The 26536-nt window shown below is 36.4% G+C and overlaps 1 protein-coding gene across 15 annotated transcripts in view; it reads right to left on the reverse strand.

Annotated features, from left to right (window-relative positions):
* The window catches only part of CHD9 (chromodomain helicase DNA binding protein 9), a 330078-nt gene that overhangs the window by 38887 nt on the left and 264655 nt on the right, over positions 1-26536 (reverse strand). For all 15 annotated transcript variants that reach the window (XM_058280018.2, XM_058280021.2, XM_012523904.3 and 12 more), the window contains 5 exons: positions 18422-18525; positions 17815-17932; positions 15319-15376; positions 7982-8024; positions 6674-6893 (listed from right to left, as the gene is read on the reverse strand). In XM_058280018.2, coding sequence (XP_058136001.1) covers positions 6674-6893; positions 7982-8024; positions 15319-15376; positions 17815-17932; positions 18422-18525 — 543 coding nt within the window. The remainder of the gene's footprint in view (positions 1-6673; positions 6894-7981; positions 8025-15318; positions 15377-17814; positions 17933-18421; positions 18526-26536) is intronic.

Consider the following 26536-nt stretch of genomic DNA (forward strand, 5'->3'; position numbering starts at 1 on the left):
TGAAGTACCTTCTCTGATCATAATGGAATGAAGCTGAAAATCAGTAATAGGTGGGAAAGGAGAAAATCTACAAATATATGGTGGCTAAACAACAAACTTTTAATTAGTAAGTCAAGAGGAAATTGCAAGAGAAATTAGTAGATTATCTTGAGATGAATGAAAATGAGGACACAATACATCAAAGCTAATAGGATACAGTGAAGGCAGTACTGAGACAGAAATTTATAGTACTAAATGCCTAATATTAAAAAAGAAGAAAGAGCTAAAATCAAAGAACTAAATGAACTGGAGAAACTTGAAAAAGAACAGGCAACCAATCTCAAAGCAAGCACAAAGAAAGAAATAACAAAGATTAGAGTAGAAATAAATGAAATTGGGTACAAAAACACAATAGAGAAAATCAACAAAACCAGAAGCTGGTTCTTTGAGAAAATTAGTAAAATTGACAAGCCCTTAGCAAGACTAACAAAGAAAAAAAGAGAATATGCAAATAAATAAAATCAGGAATAAAAGGGGCAACATTATGATTGTCCCCACGGAAATAAAAAGGATTATTAGAGGGTATTAAGAGAAACTGTATGCCAACAAAGTAGAAAACCTAGATGAAATTTTTTTTTTAAAAGATTTATTTATTTATTTAATTTCCCCCCCTCCCCTGGTTGTCTGTTCTTGGTGTCTATTTGCTGCGTCTTGTTTCTTTGTCCGCTTCTGTTGTCGTCAGCGGCACAGGAAGTGTGGGCGGCGCCATTCCTGGGCAGGCTGCTCTTTCTTTTCACGCTGGGCGGCTCTCCTCACGGGCGCACTCCTTGCGCGTGGGGCTCCCCCACGCGGGGGACACCCTTGCGTAGCACGGCACTCCTTGCGCGCATCAGCACTGCGCATGGCCAGCTCCACACGGGTCAAGGAGGCCCGGAGTTTGAACCGCGGACCTCCCATATGGTAGACGGACGCCCTAACCACTGGGCCAAAGTCCGTTTCCCAAGATGAAATTAATAAATTCCTAGAATCTACAAACAACCTACATTGACTCTATAAGAAATACAGGAATACCAATCACAAAGAGATTGAATCAATTATCAAAAATCTTCCAACAAAGAAAAGTTCAGGACCAGATGGCTTCATAAGTGAATTCTACCAAACATTTCAAGAAGAATTATTACCAATCCTGTCTAAATTCTTCCAAAAAACTGAAGAGGAAGGAAAATGATCCAACACATTTTATGAAGCCAACATTACCCTAATACCAAAGGCAGATAAAGACACTATAAGAAAAGAAAATTACAAACCAATCTCTCTAATGAGCATAGATGTAAAAATTCTCAAAAGAATACTTGCAAATCAAATCCAGCAGCATATGAAAACAATTATACAATATGGTCAAGTAGGTTTTATTCCAGGTATGCAAAGGTCGTTCAACATAATCAATTAATGTAATACACCACATTAACGAACAGAAGGGAAAAAAAACACATGACCATCTTGACTGATGCAGAAAAATAACTGGACAAAAGCCAGTATCCTTTCCTGATAAAAATGCTTCAAAAGATAGGTGTGAAATCCCACAGAAATCACTACACTCTTTGGGGAGAAGTTTAAAGCTTTCCATCTAAAATCAGGAAAAATAAATGAACTCAGCAAAGTGGAGGATACAAGATCAACATGCAAAAAAAATCAGTAGCATTTCTATACACTAGTAATGAGCAAGCTGAGGAGAAAATTAAGAAAAAAAATTCCATTTACAATAGCAACAAAAACACTCAAATATCTAGGAATTAGTTTAACCAGGAATATAAAGGATCCGTATTCAGAAAACTAACAACACTGCTAAAAGAAATTAGAGAAGAACTAAACAAATGGAAGGACATTTTGTGCTTACAGATTGGAAAACTAAACACTGTGAATGTCAATTCTACCCAAATTGATAGACTCAATGCAATATCAATCAAAATTCCAACAGCCTGCTTTATAGAAAAAGAAAAGTTAACTACCAAGTTTATTTGGTAGGGAAAGTGGTCCCAAATAGCCAAAAACATCCTAAAAGAGAAGAGCAAAGTTGGAGGACGCCCTGACTTTGAACTGTATTATAAAGCTATAGTAGTCAAACAGTTATGGTATTGGCATCAAGATAGACACATTGATCAATGAAATCAAATTGAATGTTCAGAAATAGACCCTCGCCTCTATGGTCAACTGCTTTTTGATATACCTACCAAGTCCACTTTTCTGGGACAGAACAGTTTCTTCTTTAAAGAAATGGTGCTGGGCAAACTGGATATTCATAAACAAAAGACTCCTATCTCACTCCCTGTATAAGAATCAACTCAAAATGGATCAAAGACCTAAACCTAAAAGCCAGGACCATAAAACTCCTAGAAGAGAACATAGGGAAACATCTACAAGACCTTGTCCTAGGTGGGGGTCTCTTAAACCATATATTCCAAGCATGAGCAACAAAAGGAAAAATAGATAAATGAGATTGCCTCAAAATTAAAAACTTATGGCTCTCTTGACTGTGAACTGTGCATGCCCTCAGCATACCATTCTCGCTGTTTTCCTTTTGCCGTGTGGCCGCGCAAATTGAAAGAGAAGGTAAAAAAAATTAGAGATGCTTAACCTCTTGGAAGCCAAAATCCGTCCATCAACAGAATTTATCTGAGATCTAAGTGTTCTCCATCACTGGATATTAAAAATACTTTGGGGAAACGGACTTTGGCCCAGTGGTTAGGGCATCCGTCTACCACATGGGAGGTCCGCGGTTCAAGCCCTGGGCCTCCTTGACCCGTGTGGAGCTGGCCCATGTGCAGTGCTGATGCGCGCAAGGAGTGCCGTGCCACACAGGGGTGTCCCCCACGTAGGGGAGCCCCATGCGCAAGGAGTGCACCCATAAGGAGAGCCGCCCAGCGCGAAGGAGGGAGCAGCCTGCCGAGGAATGGCGCCGCCCACACTTCCCGTGCCGCTGACGACAACAGAAGCGGACAAAGAAACAAGACGCAGCAAAAAGACACAGAAAAAACAGACAACTGGGGGAGGGGAGGGGAATTAAATAAATAAAAATAAATCTTTAAAAAAAAAAAAAATAAAATAAAAATAAAAATACTTTGTCTTCAAAATTAAAGCAGGAGAGTCTGGGAAACTTTTAATGTACTCATAATATCTTCTTAAAATTTAAGTCCTAAAAGTAGATTCGCTGAATCAAAATTTTCCCACATAAAATATTTTTATGTTTTGTTAAACTGCCCTTCAAAAAAAGTTTGCAGTAATTTATACTTCCACTAGCAGTATGTGAAAGTACCTGTTCCCCACTTGCCTACCAGTACCTGGAATTACCCAATGTCTGCCAATCAAATAAAAAGGAAATGCTACCAAAAAAATAAAAATGAAAACACTTAGGCACCTCGAAGGACTTTATTAAGAGGGTAAAAAGGCAGCTTACACAATGAGAGAAAATGTTTGGAAATCACACATCCGACAATGGTCTAATATCCATAATACATAAAGAGATCCTACAACTCAACAATTAAAGACAAACAACTTGATTAAAAAATGGGCAAAAGACCTGCATACACATTTTTTTAAAGAAGAGATACAAATGGCGAAAAAACACATGAAAAAATTATCACCATCACTGGCTATCAGGGAAATGCAAATCAAAGCTACAATGAAATATCATTTCATACCTACTTGAATGGCCACTATTAAAAAAAAACATAAAACTACAAGTGTTGGAGAGGATGTTGAAAGATGGGAACACTTATTCACTGCTAGTGGGAATGCAGAATGGTACAGTTACCGTGGAAGTCTGTTTGGTGTTTCCTACGGAAGTTAGATATAGATCTACCATGTGTCCTGGCAATGCTGCTACGAGGTATATACACAGAACAACCGAGCAGCAACAGGAAGAGAAATCTGCATAATGATGCCCATGGTGACATTATTCATAACTGCCAGAAAATGGAAACAAACCAGGTGTCCATCAATTAACAGACAGATAAACTGTTGAATATACACATGATGGAATGTTAATTCAGCTGTAAAAAGAAATGAAGTCCTGAAACCTGTGACAACATGGATGAACGTGGAGGTCATTATGCTGAGTGAAACAAGCCAGGCACAAGAGTACAGATATTATATAATTTTGCTGTTATGAACTAAACATAATGAGAAAACTCATGGAGTCAATAGCTAGAATATAAGTCATCAGAGAAAAGGATGTAGTTAGATAATGGAAAACTCAGGTTTCACCTGTGCAGAATTGGTAAAAATTGTTTGTAAAATGTTTGGAAAGTAATGGAAATGGTGAAAGCACATAATAGGATTTGTAATTAATAGCATTAACATATGAGTATGACAGTAACTTGTTTTTTGTTGGCTTTTTTTTTTTTTTGAGTGATGAAAAGGCTCTAATATTGACTGAAGTGATGAATGCAAAACTTGGTGATTAGACCAAATTCCACTGCCTGTACACTTCAGATAAATTATATGGTATATAAACAAAAAAATTAATAGAGTGGGCTGGGGTAAAAATACACTGAGTGTAAGATATGGACCACAGTTAGTACTAATACTTTGAGGATGCTCTTTCATAATTTGTTACAAATGCTTCACAAAAAATGCAAGGTATTTGTGGCGGTGGGGTGATGTATGGGAACCCTGTATGATGTTATGCACTTTTGTGTTATAAATTCATAACTTTCATTACATACTTACTGTTTATATGTTTATTTATGAATGATAAGCGTCAAATTGTTTTTAAAATGGAAAAAAAAAAGGATAAATAGGACATTCTGGATGAGGGAACAGAAATGAATAAGAGTAGAAATGTATGCTGAAGAACTTAGATTTTATATCTATATGCAAATAACAAAGAAGTCATTGAATGTTAATATGACCAAGCTAGTATTTTTAGGAAGATTAATCTGGATTTGACAGATAACATGTATGTGGAAAAACAAATGTGGTAGATTAAAAATGACCACAAATACTTTGCCATTCTTCACACTGAAAGCAGAATTTATTTCCCTTTTCCTTTTATCTGGGCTGGCCCTGGGAAATTTTATGACCAACAATAAATGGAAGAAATGACACTGAGCTATTGCCAGGTTTGGGCCTTATGAAATCTGCAGTTTCTGCTTTTTCTACTTGGAATGTTCCCTCTTGGAATGTGAGATCATAGCCAAGAGTGAGGACCAACTGCTAGCCATGAGTGAGGCAATTTTGGACCTTCTAGCCATCTTGGAACCCCAGCTAAGACCACCTGAAGCAGAAGAACCACTTGGTCAAACCTACAGAATCGTGAAAAATACTAAATTGATGCTGTTTTAAGTTACTATGCTTTGGGGTGGTTTGTCATGCTGCAATAGATGAGTGAAATGGTTTATTTATAGAGGTAGTGGTATTTGAAGATAATGACTAGGATATGTGAAATCTTAAATTTCAAACTTTAAGAAATTTCAAAATTTAATAAATCGTTTTGCAATGACTATGTTGAGAATGAAACAAAAGAACATTGACTTATCTTCCACAAAACATCCAAGGACCCAAGTTTAACAAGGAGCTTAGGTTATTGTTAAATATTGCTATTCTTTTCCATGTACTCTAGTACTGGAGAGAATCCTGCTGGTCTTAAAAATGTCCCGCAGTAGTTCTACTCCTATTTGGTCCCCTCTGACATTAGTAGTCCTGAGGGTTCATCCACAGGATAAAGAAGAGATGGACAGATTTGATTTCTTTTTTTATTTTTTATTTATTTTTCATTTTTTTAGACTTGATTTCCATACATTCTTATCTTTCATAAATAAGGATAAAATGTAATTTATTTCATGTCATTTAAACTTCGTCTCACTGGCAACTCAATTCTTGAGTTTGATCTACTCCTTCATTTTTTTACTACCTCAGTAGTCACAAACATAATAAAAGACTGATTATATACCATCCCAGAATCCTCAGGCTTGGGGAATAAAATATGGATTAGAGTGGACTTACTGGTATTTTACGGTAGACTTGTTTTGATTCTGACAAGGGAAGAAATTATATCATTGATGTGGAGACAGAGGCCATTGGAAGTACTGAAGTCAGGGAGTGGGACAAAGAGGTGTAATATGAGGGCAATTTCAGGACTTGTGGTTGTCCTGACTGATATTGTAATGACAGGTATGGATCACTATATATACATATGGCTATAACCTACAGAATTGAATGGGAGAGAGTGTGGACTACACTGTAAACTATAATCCATGATTAGAGGCAATGTTCCAAAATATGTTTATCAATTGCAATGAATGTGCCACACTAGTGAAAGAAGTTGTTAACGTGGGGAAGGGTAGGAGCTGTGGGGAGTGGGACATATGGGAATCCCTCATATTTTTTTATGTAACAGTTTATGTAATCTAAGTATCTTTTAAAAATAAATAAAAAATATATTTTAAAAAAACCCTGATTACACATTAAGTATGACCAGCAAACATAAGAGGAAATTATCTTCATTAATTTTACCATATTTTTGTGTGTGTATGTATTTGTGTTTATGTGCATAAAATCACTCTGCTTTGACCAGTTTCTCTATGTATGCATGTTTTTCACACAAAGGGAGACAATCATACCCCAGCAGACTTCAGAATAAATGACCATATTTGGATATTACATATTAAAAGTTTAGTGCTATTTATTGTCTTACCTCTGTTGTCTTTCTATCTTGGCTGCCATTTTAGGATTAAGAGCGGCTTCTTCATAAAGAGGCTGCATTGCACAGGTAGGCACTGAAAAAGTTGGTGGTATCTGCTGGATTTGTCTGTTTTTATTAGTACGCTGATATGCAGTGATGAGACGCCTCAAACGTGTGGTTAAAGCTGACTGAGTAGGCCAATAAATTTTATCACCTTCCATTACTTGAGCATCTGTATTTAAAGAAACTCATGTCAATAGTGGAAAAAAAAAAGGAACTAAAGAGACTGCAATGAAGCTCAAAATCAATGTCTTTTAAAATTATTTACTTTTAATGATTATGTGGAAAAAAAATAAAACCACCACAAATCTCTCCTCATAAGTTTTAACTACAGCTCCAAAAACATTACAACAATCTAAGTGCAGCTCAAAGTAAGTAGGTCACTGTGACCTAAAGAACCACACTGTTACCTAGTTAAAGGGAATTTCACAGGCACAAAGACACAAATCCTGAATGTCCAGCCAACGTCTTAATCCAAATAAATCAAAAGCCAAACTGAAATCCATAAGAAGTAGAATAATGTAAACCTACTAAATGAAGTCTCCTGTATTAAATCTGTTTAATTAAAACATTTTAAAAGTCATTAGAGAGGAACACACACATATATATTTTGTAATATGACAATGTTATAAAACCATATTGTAATAAAGTACAGGATCTAACTCTATGTTAAGACTGCAATATTATAATTATATACAAGAAATCAAGCTGTAATAATTCATGCTTAGAAGCAACTTCTCCCTCTTTCCTAGTGTTGAGGTACTATGTTCCTTAGTTGTCAGCTCAGAATGAGTATACTCTAGTGACAGTGTGTTTCTATCTTGCTATCTAGGGATTTGATGCCCAACCTAAGTTCCCTTCAGAAGGAACTAGAAGCAAGGCCCCACAGGCAAGAGCTTTTTTTGGTTAGAGCTTTATAAAAACTGGGTGATCAAGGATGGCTTCTGATGTATAAGGCCCTAATAAGTTGAATATATTACTGAATTAACAGTTTTATAATGAAATATCACATAATAATCAAGCCATAAAGTCATTAAAGCCTTGATTCCATAAAAGCTCAGTGGTCACTTCAAAAAGATTTAATTGCAACAACTAAAATTACTATTAAATTCCCCATGAACTGTTCTGTCCTATGATGGTTACAATTGTCTTAAATAAAAGTTTCACATATATTTGAAATGTTATAAAGGTATAATACTTTATTGATCTTTGTATTATGAGAATGTGAATTTACAATATTAAGAAATAAATCCAATTTACCGCCATCTGCAATAATGAGATCTCCTGGTGAAGAAATATCATCCTTTTAAAAGAAAACAGAAATTTGTCACAGAGTAATCAGGTCAAGTACGTATAAGAAAAGAGAGTCAAAACTTTTTATAAGATAACTTTTTTGAAATAGAATTGTTAAGAATTTAGCAGAAACACAAATTTTAATTCCTTTTTCTCAATTCGCAACCTTTCACATCTCTATTGCCTGACACTTTACACATTAGTCATTATTTACTAAAAATTTCTGATTGCTTTTAGACCAGTATCTTTTCCTCCATACATTCTTTAACTTTGTGTATACCCTAGTTTTAACTGTTACCTAACTTTTTTCCCTTCTTTATACTAACTCCTGGAAAATTCTCATATTTGATTGGTAGACAATCTATAAATCTTTTTTACTGCCTTGAACAGTTTGGTTGTGCTATAGATCTGCTTTTACCTGTCAAAAGAACATCTCCAAGTAGGTATCCCATCATTACCATAAACTTAACATATCTAATACATTTGTGATTTTATTCCAATTGTTCAAGGAAAGCTTAGAATTAGAAGTTAGAATTACAGTCATTCTTTTGTAGGTTGGTCTTTTCCCTCTGGTTGCTTTTTTTTTTTAAAGGGGATTCAATAAAATTCTTTTATTATTTTGGACAACTTTATGCTTCACCTGGAGTTAATAGTGCCTAATTTTTAGCTTGCTTGCTTGCTCGACTAGCTTTCAGTGTACCTATCATTAATTCATTCTTGACCTACTTGGCAGAACAATAAAAGTCACATCAGTATGTACAAACATATCAAACAGTTTACCTGTTTCTTTTTTATTGTTGAATTGCAGGATTTCTTTATACATTCTAATTATTAAACTCTTATCATATATGTGGTTTCCAAATATTTTCTTCCACTGAGCAGGTTTTTTCATTTTCTTGACAAAGTCCTTTGATACACAAATGTTTTTAATTTTCAGAAGGTACCATTTATCGATTTTTTCTTTTGGTGTTTGTGCTTTAGGTGTAAAGTCTAAGAAACCATTGTCTACCATAAGATCTTGAAGAGGCTTATCTATGTTTTCTTCTATGATTTTTATATTTTTGGTTCTGACCTATCAGTCTCCGATCCATTTTGAGTTGATTTTTGTATATGTTCTGAGACAGGGGATTCTCTTTCATTCTTTTGCATATGGATATCCAGTTCTCCAGCACCATTTGTTGAAGAAACTATTCTTTTCCCATTGAGTGAACTTGGCACCCTTGTTGAGAATCAATTGGCCATAGATGTGAAAGTCTGTTTCTAAACTTTCAATTCTATTCCATTGTTCTATGTACCTATCCTTGTGACAGTACCATGCCATTTTGATTACTGGGTTTGTAATAAGTTTTAAGATCAGGAAGTATGAGTTCTTCAACTTCGTTCTTTTTCAAGATGTTTTTGGCTATTTAGAGCCATTTATTCTTCCATATAAATCTGATGATTGGCATTTCCATTTTGTTTAGGCTGTTGGAATTTTGATTGGGATAGCACGGAATTTATAAATTGCTTTCAATAATACTGACAGCTTAATGATATTTAGTCTTCCAATCCATGAACATGGAATATACTTTCATTTATTTAGGTCTTCTTTAATTTCTTTTAGCAATGTTTTATAGTTTTCTGTGTACAAGTCCTGTACATCCTTAATTAGATTCATTCCTACATAGTTGATTCTTTTAGTTGCTATTGCCAATGGAATTTTTTTTCTTGATTTCCTCTTCAGATTGTTCATTGCTATGTATAAAAACACTACTGATTTTCAGGTGTTGATCTTGTATCCCACCATTTTGCTGCTGTGTTCACTAGTTCTTTTTTTTTTTTTTTTTTAAGATTTATTTATTTCCCTCTCCTCCCCCCCGGCCCCGCCCCCAGTTGTCTGTTCTCTGTGTCTATTTGCTACATCTTCTTTGTCCGCTTCTGTTGTTGTCAGCGGCACAGGAATCTCTATTTCTTTTTGTTGCGTCATCTTGTTGTGTCAGCTCTCCGTGTGTGCAGCACTATTCCTGGACTTTCTTTTATGCTGGGTGGCTCTCCTTACAGGGTGCACTCCTTGTGTGTGGGGCTTCCTGACGCAGGGGACACCCCTGCGGGGCACAGCACTCCTTGCGTGCATCAGCACTGCACATGGGCCAGCTCCACACGGGTCAAGGAGGCCCAGGGTTTGAACCGCGGACCTCCCATGTGGTAGATGGACGCCCTAACCACTGGGCCAAGTCCACCGTCCTGTTTACTAGTTCTAAGAGCATTGTTGTGGAGTTTTCAGGATTTCCTGCATATTGGATTCTCTGGTTGCTTTTAACATCTTTTGTTTAGTGTATCTGAAGTTCACAAGGCTGTGTCTGGAGTGGATTCAGTTTCACTTATCCTGACAAAATTCACTTTATTTCTTGAATCTGAAGATTCATGTCTTTCACCAAGTCTGAAAAGTTATGAGCCAATATCTCTTCAAATAGTATACCCCCTTATTCTCTCCAGTTTTTTTCTTCTAGAACTCTTGTTTGTCTTTTAGCATTTTATTTTTAAATCATTTCAAACTTGAAGGAGAAAATAATATAAAAAACCCATACAGAGTACTCCAACATAGTCCTACCCCCTCCAAGATACCCAGCTCCATCAATTTTAACATTTTGCCACATTTGTCCTCCCTTTCTCTTTCCTTTACCCTTTACCTCCTATCTATCTATCTATCTATCTATCTATCTATCTATCTATCTATCTATCTATCTATCTATCTATCTATCTACCTACCTACCTAACCTATCAATCATCTGTTTTCTGAACATTTGAGAGCAGTTGCATACATCATACTCCTTGAACACATAATAGTTCGTGTACATTTCCTATGAACAAGAATTTTCACTTATGTGATCACCTTAAGGGCAGTTACTAAGTTCAAGAAATTTGATGCTGATATAAAACATACATTCCATATTCTAATTTTTATGTCCCAATAATGTCCTTTTGAGCCTTTTCTTCTTTGTTCTTAGATCCACCCAATACCACGTATTACATGTAATTGTCATTATCTCTCTAGTTCCACCTTCTTCTTTTTCTTCTGCTTTTTATGGTACCAGGGACAGGGAATGAGCCCTCAATTACTGGGTCACATCGGCTCCCCTGTTTGTGTTTTTTTTCTTCGGGAGGCACCAGGGACCACACCCAGGACCTCCCATATGGGAAGCAAGCACTCAACTGCTTGAGGCACATCTGTTCCCTCTCTTTCATCTTAATTGTGGAATCATATAACATACCTTCCCATTCTAACCCCTCCAAATCACACCATTCATATTAATCACAATGTTGCAGGATCCTTACCACCATCATTACTAGAATTTTCCCTTAACCCCAAACAGACACTCTACACACATTGCACATTAACTCCCCATTGTCCCTACACCCTATCTCTGGTAACCTGGGTTCTACTTTCTGTCTCTATGAGTTTGCATATTCTCTGATATTTTCTTTGTGGTTACCATGGAGCTTAAACTTAATATCCTAAATCTATAACAATCTTGTTTGTTTTGATACCAATTTAACAAAGAAGTCAACAGCATACATAACCTATGTTCCTATACCTCTCTGTTCTCCCACTATCAAGGAGTTCTTGACAAAAATTACATTCTCATGTAGAAGTCCAAAGTCATTTATTTATCATTACACTTTATGCAATTACCTTTTAGATCCTGTAGAAAGTTAAAAGTAGAGTTACAAATAAAAAATACAAAGTACTGGCACTGAAATTTATCCATGTCATTACCTTTATCATCTATCTTTATTTCTTCATGTGGCTTCAGTCAATTATTGTCTAGTGTTCTTTTCTTTCAACCTACAGAATTCCCTTTAGCATTTCTTATAGAGCTGGTCTAGTGATAATGAAGTCCCTCAGTTTTGCTTAATCTGGGAATGTCTTAATTCTTCCCTCATTTCTGAAAGACAGGTTTGCCAGGTGCAGAATTCATTGGCAGTATTTTGAATCTTATACTTTAAATATGTATTCCCACTGCTTTCTTGCCTTCATGGATTCCAATAAGAAATTGGTATTTGATCTTATTGAGGGTTCCTTGTATGAGACACATTGCTTCTCTCTTGCAGCTTACAGAATTCTCTTTGGCATTCAACAATCTGACTAGAACATGGCATAGTATGGGTCTCTTTGCTATTTGTTGAGAATCTTGGATGTGTATCTTCAAGTATTTTGTTAAATGTAGGAAGTTTTTAGCCATTATTTTTTTGTATATTCTCTCTGCCTCTTCCTTTCTTCTTCTAGGACACCCACAATGTATATATTGATATGCTTGATGGTGTCCCACAGGTTCCTCAGGCCCTGTTCACTTTTCTTCATTCTTTCCTCTTTCTGCACCTTAGATGAGATAATTTTAATTTTATCTTCAAGTTCATTAATTCATTCTTCTGCCAGTTCCAATCTGCTCTTGAACACCTCTAGGGTATTTTTAATTTCTATTACTGTGGTCTTCAGTTATGTTTGGTTCCTATTCATAATTTCCATCTCTCTATTGTTATTTCTGTTCATCTACTGTTTTCCTGATACCTTAGTTTTTGTCCATGTTTTCCTTTAGCTCTTTGAGCATGTTTAGGACCATTTTTTAAAATCGTCTGTCTGCAATATCTCAGGTTTGATCTTCCTCACTGATGGTTTCTAATGCTTTAAGCTTTTCCTTTGCCTGGGCCATCACTTTCTGTTTCTTTGTATATTTTGTAATCTTTTTTTGAAAGCTGGACATTTTAATATTTTAGTGTGTTATCACTGGAATTTAGTCTCTGAGGCATCTGTTTCTTAAACTTGTATCCTGCTAATGTTATGACAGTTTTCTATGAATGCCTGGAGTTAAGAAGGGAAAGAAGAAAATACCTTTCTCAGTCTTGACAGATTGACCTATGTATTATCCCTTAGGGTTTACCAATACAATAAGCTTGAAGAATAGTCTCAGGTAAAAGCATGAGGGCCTCCTGATGCTTTTTGTACATGACTTGTTTGGGGCCCTAGGAACTGCCCATTTACACAGATATGAATTGTTCCTCTTCCCAAGGAAACAATTTCCTCATGGTCTTGGGCACTGCACTGTATGTCCTAGAGCCAGCAATCCTGTGCCCCTGGCAGTGCCACCTGACTGCTTTCATACAGCATTCTGTAGGACAACTTACTGAGCCACTTTCTGTATGCAGAGCAAGCTCTGGCAAAGTGAGTTTCTTAGGCCATCATCAGACAGACTGGGCCAGGCACACATGCTCTCAGTATGTGCATGAGTGTTACTGTGCTCCCTCTGGAATCAGGAACAGGATCCATTCTAGGAGTGTGGGGAGAGCTGGTGAGGAGATGGGTGAGGGGCCAGGTAGGGCACCATGATGTCCTACTGTTTATAAATGGACTTTTACTGGACTCAGCACTTGCCCTATTACTGAAATCCTTTAACTGTTTTCCAGAGCTTTAAAAATGTTTCCACTAATTCTTATTATTCAAAACTTCTGTAGGGGGATGGAGAGCTGAAGTTTCTCACTTCTACCATCTTGATCAGGGCAAGGCTGTACCAGTTATTGATGCATTGCTTCTCATCCTTTTTATGTACTTTAAGAAAATGGATCTAGGCTCTCTATTTTTCCTTCATCATTCAGTATGACATTAAACTTTGGCCACAGAGGGAAGTCGAGAAACACAACAGGAGGAAAAGAGTTTACTTCCTGGTTCTGGTGAGCTTGCCCACTGCTCAGCTCCCACAGTACAGCAAGTTTCTTCAGTGGCCAGAAAGACTCATCATCCTGCAATTTCCCCCTCTGTGGGGTGGTTTTATAGTGGAGTGTCTTCAGTGAGATACCTCCCCAAGAAAAGCTTTCCTCTGTACCCTAGAGGGTGGATTTCTGGCAAATTCCAACAGTGGATTTTCAGCAATCTCTACCAGTGCTACAGCCCAGCAAGTTTTCCGCCATGTCCTTTCAACAAGGTCTGGATCTCTGCCCTGAGGAGAACTGGGCTACTATTTCAGTTTTCAATCTCAGCTTAGCAGTTGTGGCTGCCCATTATATCTAACCATTCCTATATTCTTTAGAGTTCTCTTTAATTCCTTCTCTCCAGTCTTGTTACTCTAACCTCCCCCACCATATGACTAGTAATTCTTCATAATAAAACTTCCCTATTCAAGGTACTATGTGGTTTCTTTCTCCTGACTGGCCCAGACTGAAGCATCTATCATTATATGAAATTTATTTATTATTTTGGGAAACTACCTTATATTTTCCAAATCATTTCTTCTGTAATGGGCTGTGTTAATCTGTTTCTCCAAAAGAAGGTTTAACGTATTTGTTGAATTTTAAATTTCAATGACTTTATTTTCTATTCATAAGTTACATATATTCTTTTTTATATTTCCCTCATCTTTCCTGATCACATCTTGTTTATCCTTTGTTCATATTCTTTTTTTTTGTAAGTCTTTACTCAACTAAAATTTTACTAATTTTTTATATCAATAGATCCACTGTTCACAGGAGTCTAATCTTGCTCTTAGTTGTAATTGCTAACATTCACTCATGGTGAACTGATCTTCATATAGTTTAAAATTTTGGATTTTAACCCCATATTATGGAGGGATTATGACCAGGATACAAATGTAGTCTGGATAATTTGTTTCTGATAAGTAAAGAAAGATTATAAAGACATTATAATAGGTATAATGAACAGTAAACCCTACTTGATGACTATAGCATCATGAAATCTGTTTGTTTTTTTTAACCGTGCTCTCACAAATATACACAGAATTCCTTATCTTCTTTAATATCATTCCCTCTCTCCCACAGATTATTTTTATTTTATCCAACTTTCTTCCCTTTGGCATTCCATAAATAGGGCACTTAGAATTATGCGTTAGCAGCTCAATGAATTCCTCTAGACTCTACTCTCTATTTCAAACTTCTTCATGTAAGTATAATTTCCATCTGTTACTGTGTACTTGTAGTATCTAGTTCTCACTCTGCTAAGAGTCTCTGGGATTTTGCCCCTGGACACTGTATTTCATAGTTCCAAGCAGTGTTAGCATGGAACTAACATAGCATGAAACTAGCATATATAGATTTGCATAACTATATATGCAAATCAGGCTCCAACTGATTGAGGAGGGAAGGTCAAGCAAATTCTTAATGATAATTTGTAATGTTTCTCAACTCAAGTCAATTACTTATGTAGCTAATCTGAGGCACAAAAGAATTATGTATAATGAAAACAAATACAAAAGAAAAATCAAAGAAAACAAAGAATAACTAAAATTGAGGATTTAAAAAGAAGATGCAAAGCATACCTCTATATCATCTTTAAAGATTGTTGGGGCAGGCTTGTATTCTGGATCTTCCATATCCCTGTTAAAATACCAACAAATGCTATAATTACTATAAGGAACATAAGAATTCTCTTCACAGGATAAACAAATGCAGTCTTGTTGAAAGGATTTTTCAGTTTTTAAAAAAATTTTTTATAAAGATATATTTATTTATTTCCCCCTGTTGTCTGCTCTATGTGTCTATGTGCTGTGTGTTCTTTTGTGTCTGCTTATATTCTCATTAAGTGGCTCCGGGAACTGATCCTGGAACCTTCTGAAATGGGAGAGAAGCGATCATTCTCTTGCACCACCTCAGCTCCTTGATCTGCTGCATCTCTTATTATCTTTCCCCTGTGCCTCTTTTTGTTGCGTCATCTTGCTGTGCCAGCTCTCCACGTGGGCCAGCACTCCTGTGCAGGGCAGTACTCTGCACAGGCCAGCACTCTGCGTGAGCCAGCTCACCACACGGGCCAGCCTGCCTTCACCAGGAGGTCTTGGGCATCAAACCATGGACCTCCTATATGGTAGATGGAAGCCTAATTGCTTGTACCACATCCGCTTCCCGCAGTTTGTTTTAAAGGTCAGACTGAAGCCTATGTTCTCTAGCCAGAGAAATCCAAGCCATAGCATGGAGGCTGTTACATGGCAGGGAAGAAGAAAGCTACTTCTTATTTGCTAACTCCCAAGTTCACTTTTTAAAAAAATTTCTCTCCCCTTCCTCAACCCCGCCCCGCCCCCCCGTTGTCTGCTCCCTGTGTCCATTCGCTATGTGTTCTTCTGTGACTGCTTCTATCCTTATCAGCAGCACCGGGAATCTGTGTTTCTTTTTGTTGTGTCATCTTACTGTGTTAGCTCTGCATGTGTGTGGTGCCATTCTTGGGCAGGCTGCACTTCCTTTCACGCTGGGCAGCGTTCCTTATGGGGCACAATCCTTGTGCATGGGGCTCCCCTGCGTGGCATGGCACTCCTTGCGTGCATCAGCACTGTGCAAGGGCCAACTCCACACAGGTCAAGGAGGTCCAGGGTTTGAACTGCGGACCTCCCATGTGGTAGGCAGATGCCCTATCCATTGCGCCAAGTCTGCTTCCCCCAAGTTCGCTTTTAAATGTGGTATTGTTAACCTCAACATAGTCCCTTTATTTTCCCTTCTGATAAGAAAAGAAAGATTCTGATTTATTGGACTCACCCCACTCAGCTAAGATGGAGTTGAAGAAGGACAACCACCACACCATGGAGCCTAGAGTGCCTACAACTGAAAGGAGGAGGATTGCACCCAGTATCCATGTGGAATCTGAGCCTCCTCTTGACATAGAGGTGCAACAGACACAACAATCCAAGGTCCATAGAGAAAAGGTGGCATTGGTGTGGGAAAAGAGGCCATGGTGGCCGATGGGTATGGGGAATGGGAGGAAGAGATGAGATGTGGAGGCGTTTTTGGGACTTGGAGTTGCCCTGGATGGTGCTTCAGGGGCAATCATTGGACACTGTAAACCCTCCCAGGGCCCACTGGATAGAACGTGGGAGAGTATGGGCTATGATGTGGACCACTGACCATGAGGTGCAGAGATGCCCAGAGATGTACTTACCAAATGCAATGGATGTGTCATGATGATGGGAGGAGTGAGTGTTGCTGGGCGGGGGAGTGGTGAGGTGGGGTTGGATGGGATCTCATATTTTTTGAATGCAATATTTTTACAAAATGAATAAAATTAAAAAACAACAACAAGAAAAAAAACTGAGAGCCCTTTAGTTAAAAAAAATCTGTGTTGAAATCTGTTATTAAATTACCTTGGTGACAACTTTGTGAGGTTAGTCTCCTGGACTCAAATTTTGTGATAAATATATTGGTGAGTGATTATAAGTGTTTTCACACAAATAAAAAATCATTATACAATAAAAAGAAAAGAAAAGAAAGATTATAAAGACCTTTTAATAGGTATAATGAATAGTATCACATTTTTCTTCAAGTATAAAATCCTTGCCTTTCTTCTTCTTTCTTACATTCCTAGAATTTTATGGCTTTAACAGCCAAAAAAAAACTTGCTAGACTAAGAAAATGAAGACCTCATCAAAAGCATGTATGTGGGAAACATTGTGAATTATATATTTGAACATGGTTAAAAAGGAAAATTTTAGGTTGTATGCATGTTACTAGAATAAAAATTAAAAAACAAAAAACAAACCAAAGAACTATAAAATACAAATAGTGTATACTATGGTAAACCATGAACTTCAATTAATAGTGTAATTATAATAATATTGTTTGATCATTTGTACCAAAGTACCACACTAATGCAAAGTGTTAACAGGGAAAACTGCATAAAGGAGGTAGTATATGAGAATCCTGAATTTTCTGCATGATTTTTCTGTAAACCTACAACTTCTCTAACAAAAAAAGAATGAGGGGGGAAAAGCTCCAATCTCTTCCTTGTTGATCATATTGTGTTGGAGAAGCACTCGATTCTGAAATACACATACCCATCCATATAATCATTTGCTCTTTGTTCAGCAGCAACTGCTTTCTCGTCAGGTTTTCCCACTCTTTCCAGGAAGCATAATGCTGGGTCTGCTCGAATAGTGTTATATTTTTCATAGCCTAGAAGGATCACCAATTATAAAAGTAAAATGTGTATTAATACAAACCATTTCGCAAATTTATGGTGGATGATGTTCCTGAACTACAGGGACTATATATTAAAATGATGTAGGTTAAAACATGTGTTTTCTAGAAATTATCACAAACATTATATGATCTGGTAATATGTGTGTATAATAAATTTATCAGATAATATGAAAAATAGCAAAAAACCAGTCATATATATGCATATATGTATTTCACATTAAAACTGTTCTTGAGAGCAGAAGTTACATGAGACAGATTCAAATGGGGCAGTTCACATATGCTGCCCTCTCATGAGGAAATGTAGCAACTGAGAAACAGTTTGGCAACGTATGCTTTTAGTGCTGTAGATAATAATATAGTGTGTTACTGGAATAAAGATTTAAGTGAAAATCACTAAACTTAGAACTTCTTGAATTATGCTATACATAGAAGGGAATTCTATCTTCCTTACTTTTTACTCACCATGTTTGAAAACGCCAATAAGGAGTGATTTATCAGCATCAAAATCCCACCACTCAGCAGGAACTTCTGAGTGGTCTGGCTCTGGGACCCAAACATCAATGTCACTTAAAAAGAAAAGCCATGATATGTGCATTCTCAATTATTACCAATAAGTCAGAAAGGAAGTAAAATTTTACCTAGCTTCTAAAAGAACTGATTTTTAAGAAAATGAGGTTAAGATTTTATTTATTTTTGTCAATTTTTACTTTCCACAATAACCACCATTTAAAATTACAAAACTGAACAATAACAGCAAATGAACTAATATTCTTAAGTCCAACAGAAGAAAGAAGTTTCAACAAGATTTACTGTATTACTCCCTTAAGGAAATCATATTTTTTCTACTGATTTCCTTTAGAAATAGAACAGGGCTTACTGGAAAGCAAGAAACTTACATTAGCAAAGAACTTGGCAAAAATCACCTGGTTCAAATATTTCACTGTATATATGTTGGGACTGGGCAAATTAATTGTTTTTGGGTGCAAGTTCTGTGTTTTCTACTACTAAGAAAATCACACTGAAAATGTAAAAGCACTGCTTATAAGTAAAGGAAATTACAAATTTCTGATTTATAATTTGATTAAAACACTCTTAAGTGCCACTTTTATAATGTATGTAAATAATACCATGCCATTCTCATGCAGCCACAAAATGAAAATATAATAAAGTACTAAAAAGCATAATAATAAATGCATAATTTTTACAAGCATTCCCTTTCCTTTCCTCACCCCAGTAACCTCTAATCACCTCTAATCTGCTTTCTATCTCTCTGAACTCGTTACTTCTGATTTTCTTTTAAAAGTGATATACAGGAAAACGGACTTTGGCCCAGTGGTTAGGGCATCCGTCTACCATACGGGAGGTCCATGGTTCAAACCCCGGGCCTCCTTGACCCGTGTGGAGCTGGCCATGCGCAGCGCTGATGTGCGCAAGGAGTGCCATGCCACGCAAGGGTGTCCCCTGCATGGGGGAGCCCCACGCGCAAGGAGTGCGCCTGTGAGGAAAGCTGCCCAGCGTGAAAAGAAAGAGCAGCCTGCCCAGGAATGGCGCTGCCCACACTTCCCGTGCCGCTGACGACAACAGAAGCGGACAAAGAAACAAGACGCAGCAAATAGACACCAAGAACAGACAACCAGGGGAGGGGGAGAAATTAAATAAATAAATAAATCATTAAAAAAAAAAAAAGTGATATACAGTTTTTGTCTTTATGGGCCTTTCTTGCTTATTTAATTAAACATAACGTTTTCAAGTTTCTTCCATGCTGCAGCATGTCTCATAACTTCATTCTTTCTTATGGCTGAATAATATTATAATACGTATGTGTAACACATTTTATCCATTCATTTGTTGATGAACATCTGGGCTGTTTCCACTTTCTGGTTATTGTGAAAAATGCTGCTTTACATTGGTGTAAAAGCATCTGTTTGAGACCCTGTTTTCATTCTCTTTGGTTATATACCTAGAAGTAGGATTGCAGGTCATATGGTAATTTTATTACTTTTTGAGGAAGTGCCATATGGCTTTCCACAACGTCTATCATTTTACATCCCTACCAATAATACACGAGAATTCCAATTTCTCCACATTCTTGCCAACATTTGTCATTTTCCGTTTTAAAAATAACAGCCATCCCTACAGGTGTGAAGTGGTAGCTCATTGTGGTTCTGATTTCTATTTCCTTAATGGCTAATGTTCAGCACCTTTTTGTGTTTATTGGCCATTTAAAGAGCTACTCTGGAGAAATGTCTATTCAAGTTCTTTGACCATTTTTAAAATGGGTTTGCTGTCTTTTTGTTGTTATTAAATTCTTTTCTAATAGAAGCTTTGAAAATTTTTCTCCCATTCTGTTTTTTAACGTTCCTGATATTTTTTCTTCTGTGTGTGAAAGTTTTAAATTTTGATGACATCAATTTTATGTATAGCTTCTTTTGCTGCTTGTGTGTTGGTATCTATCTATGAATCCATTGCCAAATTCCAGGCCCTGAAGATTTGCCTCTATGTTATCTTCTAAGAGTTTTATAAGTTTCTTTCTTATATTTAGGTATTTAACCCATTTAGAATTGATTTTTGCATATGGTGTGAGGTAGGGTCCTTCATTTTCTGCATGTGGGTATCCCAACTTTACCAATATCATTTGTTGAAGAGACTGCTCTTTTCCCACTGCATGTATATAGATCCTTGCTGCAAATCAACTGGCCATACATGTGTGGGTCTACTTTCTGAACTTTCAATTCTTCTCCACTGATTTGTTTATCTTTATGAGTATCACATAGTTGAACTACTGTAGCTTTGTAGTGCAATTTGAAAACAGGAAGTGAGAGGGATCCAACCCTGTTCTTCCTTTCAAGATTGTTTTATAGCTATTTGAGCGCCCTTGCAGTTCTCTGTGAATCGGAAAATCTGTTGTTTTTCATACCTGCAAAAGAGACTTTCTGGAATTTTCATAAAGACCGCATTGAATTTATGTATTGCTTTGGATAATATTGACATATTAACAATATTAACTCTTCCAATCCATGAAAATGGGATGCCTTGCCATTTATTTATTTGTAAAAGGAATTGTTTTCTTAATTTCCTCTTTGAATTGTTCATTGCTAATGTAATAACAAGTACAGAGACTGAATCAATAATCAAAAACCTTCCATCAAGGAAATGCTCAGGACCAGATGGCTTCCCTGGTGAATTCTACCAAATATTTAAAGAATTAACACCAACCCTTCTCAAACTCTTACAATGAATTCAAGAGAAGGAAACACATTCTAATTCATTCTATAAGACCAGCAATACTCTGATACTAAGCCTAGTAAAGGCATCACAAGAAACTCACAGACCAAGTTCCCTTATAGGTGTGGATTGAAAAATCCTGAATACAATACTAGTAAACTGAATCTAAGAGTATATTAAAAGAATTATGCACCACGACAAAGTGGGATTTATCCCAATAATGGAAGGGTCCAACATATGAAAATCAATACAATACACTACATAAATAGAATGAAGAAAAAAAAAAGCACACAGTATTATTTCAGTGGAAAGGGATTCAACAAAATTCAGCACCTTTCTTGATAAAAACACTGAGGAATGTAGGAATAGTGGAACTTTTTCAACATGCTAAAGGCCATATATGAGAAAACCATGGCTAATATCATATTCAATGGTTAAGGACTTAAAGCTTTCCCCCTAAAATCAGGAATGAGACAAGGATGCCCGCTTTCACCACTGTTATTCAATATAATACTAGAAGTTCTTGTTAGAGCAACTAGGCAAGAAAAAGAAATAAAAGGTGTATGAATTGAAAAGGAAGAATTAAAAAATCTGTTTGCATATAACATGATCATATACATGGAAAATCCAAAGGAAATCACAAGAAAACTGTAAGAGCTAATAAATGAATTCAGCAAATTGGCAGGTTATAGGATCAACAGACAAAAATCAATTGAAATGTTCACTTCTTAAAAATAGTGCTGTAAGCCTTTGTCTCTTCAACAGTGTATAGTTAATATCTGACAATGATTAGCAAATAAGTATCAATTTTTAAAAAACTTTTAATTTTGAAACACTTAAAGGATAGTTGCAAAAAGAACATAAAAACCCCTAGAGAACTCTAACATAACCCCCACCCTGATATCTAGACCCACCAACTTTTAACATTTTATATTTGCTCATTTGCTATATTTATGTATGCATTTATCTATCTAACTATCCATCTATCTATGTATCATCTCTCTATCAATCAGTCAATCATAGGTAGATACAACATAATCCTTTTAATGTGGAGTTGTATTGGTTTGCTGGTATTTTGCTGAGGATTTTTGCATCTATATTTGTATGGGATAATGATGTGGTTTCTTTTCTTATGGTATCTCTTACTGGCTTTGATATTAGGGTGATGCTGGCCTCAGAGAATCAATTAGGAAATTGTCCCTAGTCTTCATTTTTCTGGAAGAGTTTGAGAAGAACTGGTGTTAATTTTCCTTCGAATGTTTGGTAAAATTGACAGTGAAATCATATGGTTCTAGAGTTTTCTTTGTTTGGGAGGTTTTTGATAACCAATTCAATCTCTGTACTTATTATTGTTCTTTGTAAAGAAATAGATATAATAAAACATAATACAAATTATATTAAGTAGAATTTCATCTTCTTACCTTGGCATTAAAATTTTACAGAACTATAGATTTGTAGAAACAGGGAGTTTCCCACTTAAGAATAAGTTGTGTGGTGAAAGTTTATTTGTAAATCGGTTGTGTTTGGAAACTCAAAATACATTTTCAAATAAAAACTGATAAATGGCCAATATGGTCCTAGGCTAGTCCACTGAACTCAATACTTAATTTCTAACATAGCTGAAATAAAAGACATTGGCAATAAAAAGACAAAAATTTTATAACTAAACACAAAAATTGATTAACTTTTATTTTTCACAAATGTTTTATCAGAAGAAAAAGCTTTTAACCAAAAGAATAAGGAGATGTAAACAAAGAGACCTTTTGTAGATTCTTAAAGGGATTTGCCAGCCCTTTAAATGAACACCTTATCATGTCTATTTTTGTTTAAAAACAGAAGGGACAGAATATAAATATTTCTTAGTGTAGTATAGAAAAATACGGAGAGAATAAAAGGAAAAGTAAAAAAAGAGATTATGTATCTAGAAGATATTTCTCTGCAAGTTCTCAAGTGTTACTAAACAAAGCATAAACACTGAAAGATAAAGGAAAGAACACTGGGGATAGAATCCCTGAGTGGGGAGAGGAGGAGGCCAGAGAGTTCCCCTTGTCAAACATCAGTTAGCACTCTTTGCTGAAAACACTGTAATTATTATCTGAGTTATAAGGTTTCCCTGCTTATAAAGAAGAAAAAGCAAACAGTATACAACTCATAGTTTAAATATAAGTGCCATTTCCATGTTAGGTGTTTGTGATGGCTAAGGAAAGGGATATAATAAGGTAGATGTCCTCCTGTGTTGATTTTCATCTCAGTTTATTTGCCACCTCCTGCATAAAACTTCCAATAACTTTCCCAGGTTATATCATTCTTTAAAATATATATATATTAAACAGCATCTATCATGTGTCAATAATGAATAAAATAGACTTGGCCCTAAAGAGGCACATGAGAAACCATGTGATGAATGCTTTGAGAAAGTGTTCTGGGTATGTACTTAACCCAAACTTGAAAGGTCATGAAAGGTTAAGCAGATGTTAGCTGGGCAAGGATATAGTGAGAATGGAGGGAAGGGAGAAGAGAATGATCTGGCAAGAATGCAAATGCTTAGAGGCAAGAATAATCATGGTGTACCTGGGAAGTATAGATTAGAAGTTCTGAAGGGAAATGTGGGATGGAGCTAGAGAATTGGAAGACATTATCATAGAGAAAAAAACTGAAGCCTCAAAAAAGACAAGAAGATTCAAGATGAGTTAAAGTGAGTGATTAGAAGAGAGGACCGATGTGAAGACTCTTTAGAACATCAGGATGTATGAGCAAAAAGTCTAAAAAGCAGCAAGCAAAAAGCTGAAAGAAAAACTATTGGGGAATGGTATTACAGAAGCATTTTTTTAAAAAAGGAAGTGGTTAGTAAAAGTAAAGTAAGAAATACTGAAGCATATCCATTTGGATTAGCAGCAAAAATGGTGATGATCTTCTTGAAGTGGTATATAGGGTGGTTAGGCAGAAGCTGAATTTAGGCTGTGAAGTCAATGAGAACAATAAAGTGGTTGTTGAAGGGATATTGGATCTAAATGTTTTAAGTGTGCATGTCTTAAGATGAATAAGAATGTAAACATGTTAAAATCCAAATGAGAGGGAGGGAGGGGGAGAGAGCAAGCACTAGAGAGAGAGAGAGGGTGAGAGGGCAAGGGAGAGATATTAATAAAGGAAGAAAATGAAGGAATCATCCATAGACAGCAGTCTCTGGGAAATCACAAGTGAAAAAAGAGGAGTCAATTACTCAACCAATATTTACTGAGTACTTATTATGTCCCAGATTCTGGGGACCAAGAACATAATGATTAATAAGACAGTACACCTGTCCTCAAGGAGTTTAAATTCTACTGAGAGGCTAAAGACAAAAAAATAGAAGTAAATAATGTAATTTTGGATAAGAGCCATTATGAATGAGATAAAATAAGATGAGGTAGTAATGAGTGACTGGGACTGCTTTAGCAAGGGTGGGCAAGGAAGGACTATCTGAGGAGATAATACTTGTGTTGAGACTTTTTAAAAAAAATTTCTTTGTTTTTATTTATTTTTAATGTTATATTAAAAAAATATGAGGTCCCCATATACCCCTCCCACCCCCCTTACCCCACTCCTCCCATAACAACCTCCTCTGTGTTGAGACTTAAATGATTAGAAAAAGTGGTTCTTGGAAGATCTGGGGGAAGGGATTTGTACTAGAATGAGCTTGACATGTTTCAGGCACAGAAAGGCCTGTTGGCCAGAGCACTGTTGGTCTAAAGAGAGAGTGAAAAAATGACAGAAAAATATGTAGGGTTTTGTAGGCCATGCCATGGAATCTGGATTTTATTCTAAGAGAAATGAGAAGTCATCTGTCATTTTAAGGGTTTTAAGGAGAGGACCAAAAGTAGAGACAGAGAAATCCAGTTAGAATGACACTGTAGAAGTCTAAACATGAGACACTGGTCGCTCAGACTAGGAATTTAGCTGAGATAGTGAATACTGGTCAAATTTGGCTTATAATTTGTCTAGCTAACAGGTCTTCCAGCACAGTATGGGGGAAATGGAGGAATCAAGAATGATGACAGGGAGAGTGGGTTTAGCTCAGTGGTTTGAGGGCCTGCTTCCCATGTGTGAGGTCTTGGGTTCAATCACTGGTACTTTCTTAAAAAAAAAAAAAGATGCCAGGGTAACTGGTTGGTACAATGACTGAGATGGAAAAGGCATTGTGGGAGGGGAAAGGGAAAAGGATAGGAAAGTAGTAGATTTGGGAGAGAACAAAGAAGTTTGAGATTTCATTCAGACATTCAAGTAGAAATGTTGGGTAACAGTTGACTTAGAGCTTAAGAGTTCAGGGGAATGGTCTGGGATAAATATGCAAATCTCAACCTCAACTGTTTATGGATCATATTTGGTATGATGAGAACATATTAGCTCACTTAAGGACAGAGTACTGTACTGACAGAGATGAGAGTTTAGAGAACTGAGTTCTTGGTCTATCCAACATTTAGAGATCTGTTAGAGAAGAGATAGGAAAGAATAAGAAGGAATAACTAGTGAGAAAAAGGACAACCAGATGGGTACAGTAGCATGGATGACCACCGAAGGTAGCATTTCAAGGAGGAGGAAGAGGTAGGGTAAGTTTAGAGAACATATCATAATGTATATCATTAGTGGTCTTCTTAGGAAATCCTTTCAGTGGGATAGTAGAAATGAAAGGTTAATTGGAATGGGTTGAAGAGAAAATGAAAGGTAAAGATGTAGAGACAGTAAACAGACAACTCTTGTAAGGATTTTCTTGTGAACAATGAGCAGAGAAATGGAACAGTACGATGTATATTAAGGGAGATTCCTTTTTATTTTACCCCCAAGTGTATGTATGCCAGGGGAATGATCCAGGAATGAGGGAAATATGATGATTCAGGAAACAAAGATGATTACTATGGGATTAAAAGTAAGAAGAGATAAGCTCCAGGGTACAAAGGTTGCTTTAGGAAGGACATTCCTACTCTGTCCTGAGGGATGGAACAGGTGGATACACATACACGTAGAAGTGAAGATAGCTCTTGTCTGACTGTATCTATTTTCTCCAGGAAATATGTAGCAAGGTCATTTTTTCAGAGCTGGACAGAAAGATGGTGTGAGGAAAGAGATGTGAAATGGTCTTCTTAAAGACTAAGAAAATGAACTTACTACCACAGCAATTAAACAGTCTCAGTGTTTAATCTCATTTCAAATTTATGGTTATAAATTTGAAGTGAGTCCATTTAGCATGGCTTGCTTTTTTTCTCTAGCAAAATTCAGATGCTGGGGTACAGCCAAGAAGCAAAGAGTTTAACTTGAGTTAGGGTTGTACCAGGTGGTAAAACAGGAAAGCCAGACGAAGAATTAATTAAGGAGTTT

Source organism: Dasypus novemcinctus, chromosome 18, assembly GCF_030445035.2.
Source record: "Dasypus novemcinctus isolate mDasNov1 chromosome 18, mDasNov1.1.hap2, whole genome shotgun sequence".
NCBI classification, from domain to species: domain Eukaryota; kingdom Metazoa; phylum Chordata; class Mammalia; order Cingulata; family Dasypodidae; genus Dasypus; species Dasypus novemcinctus.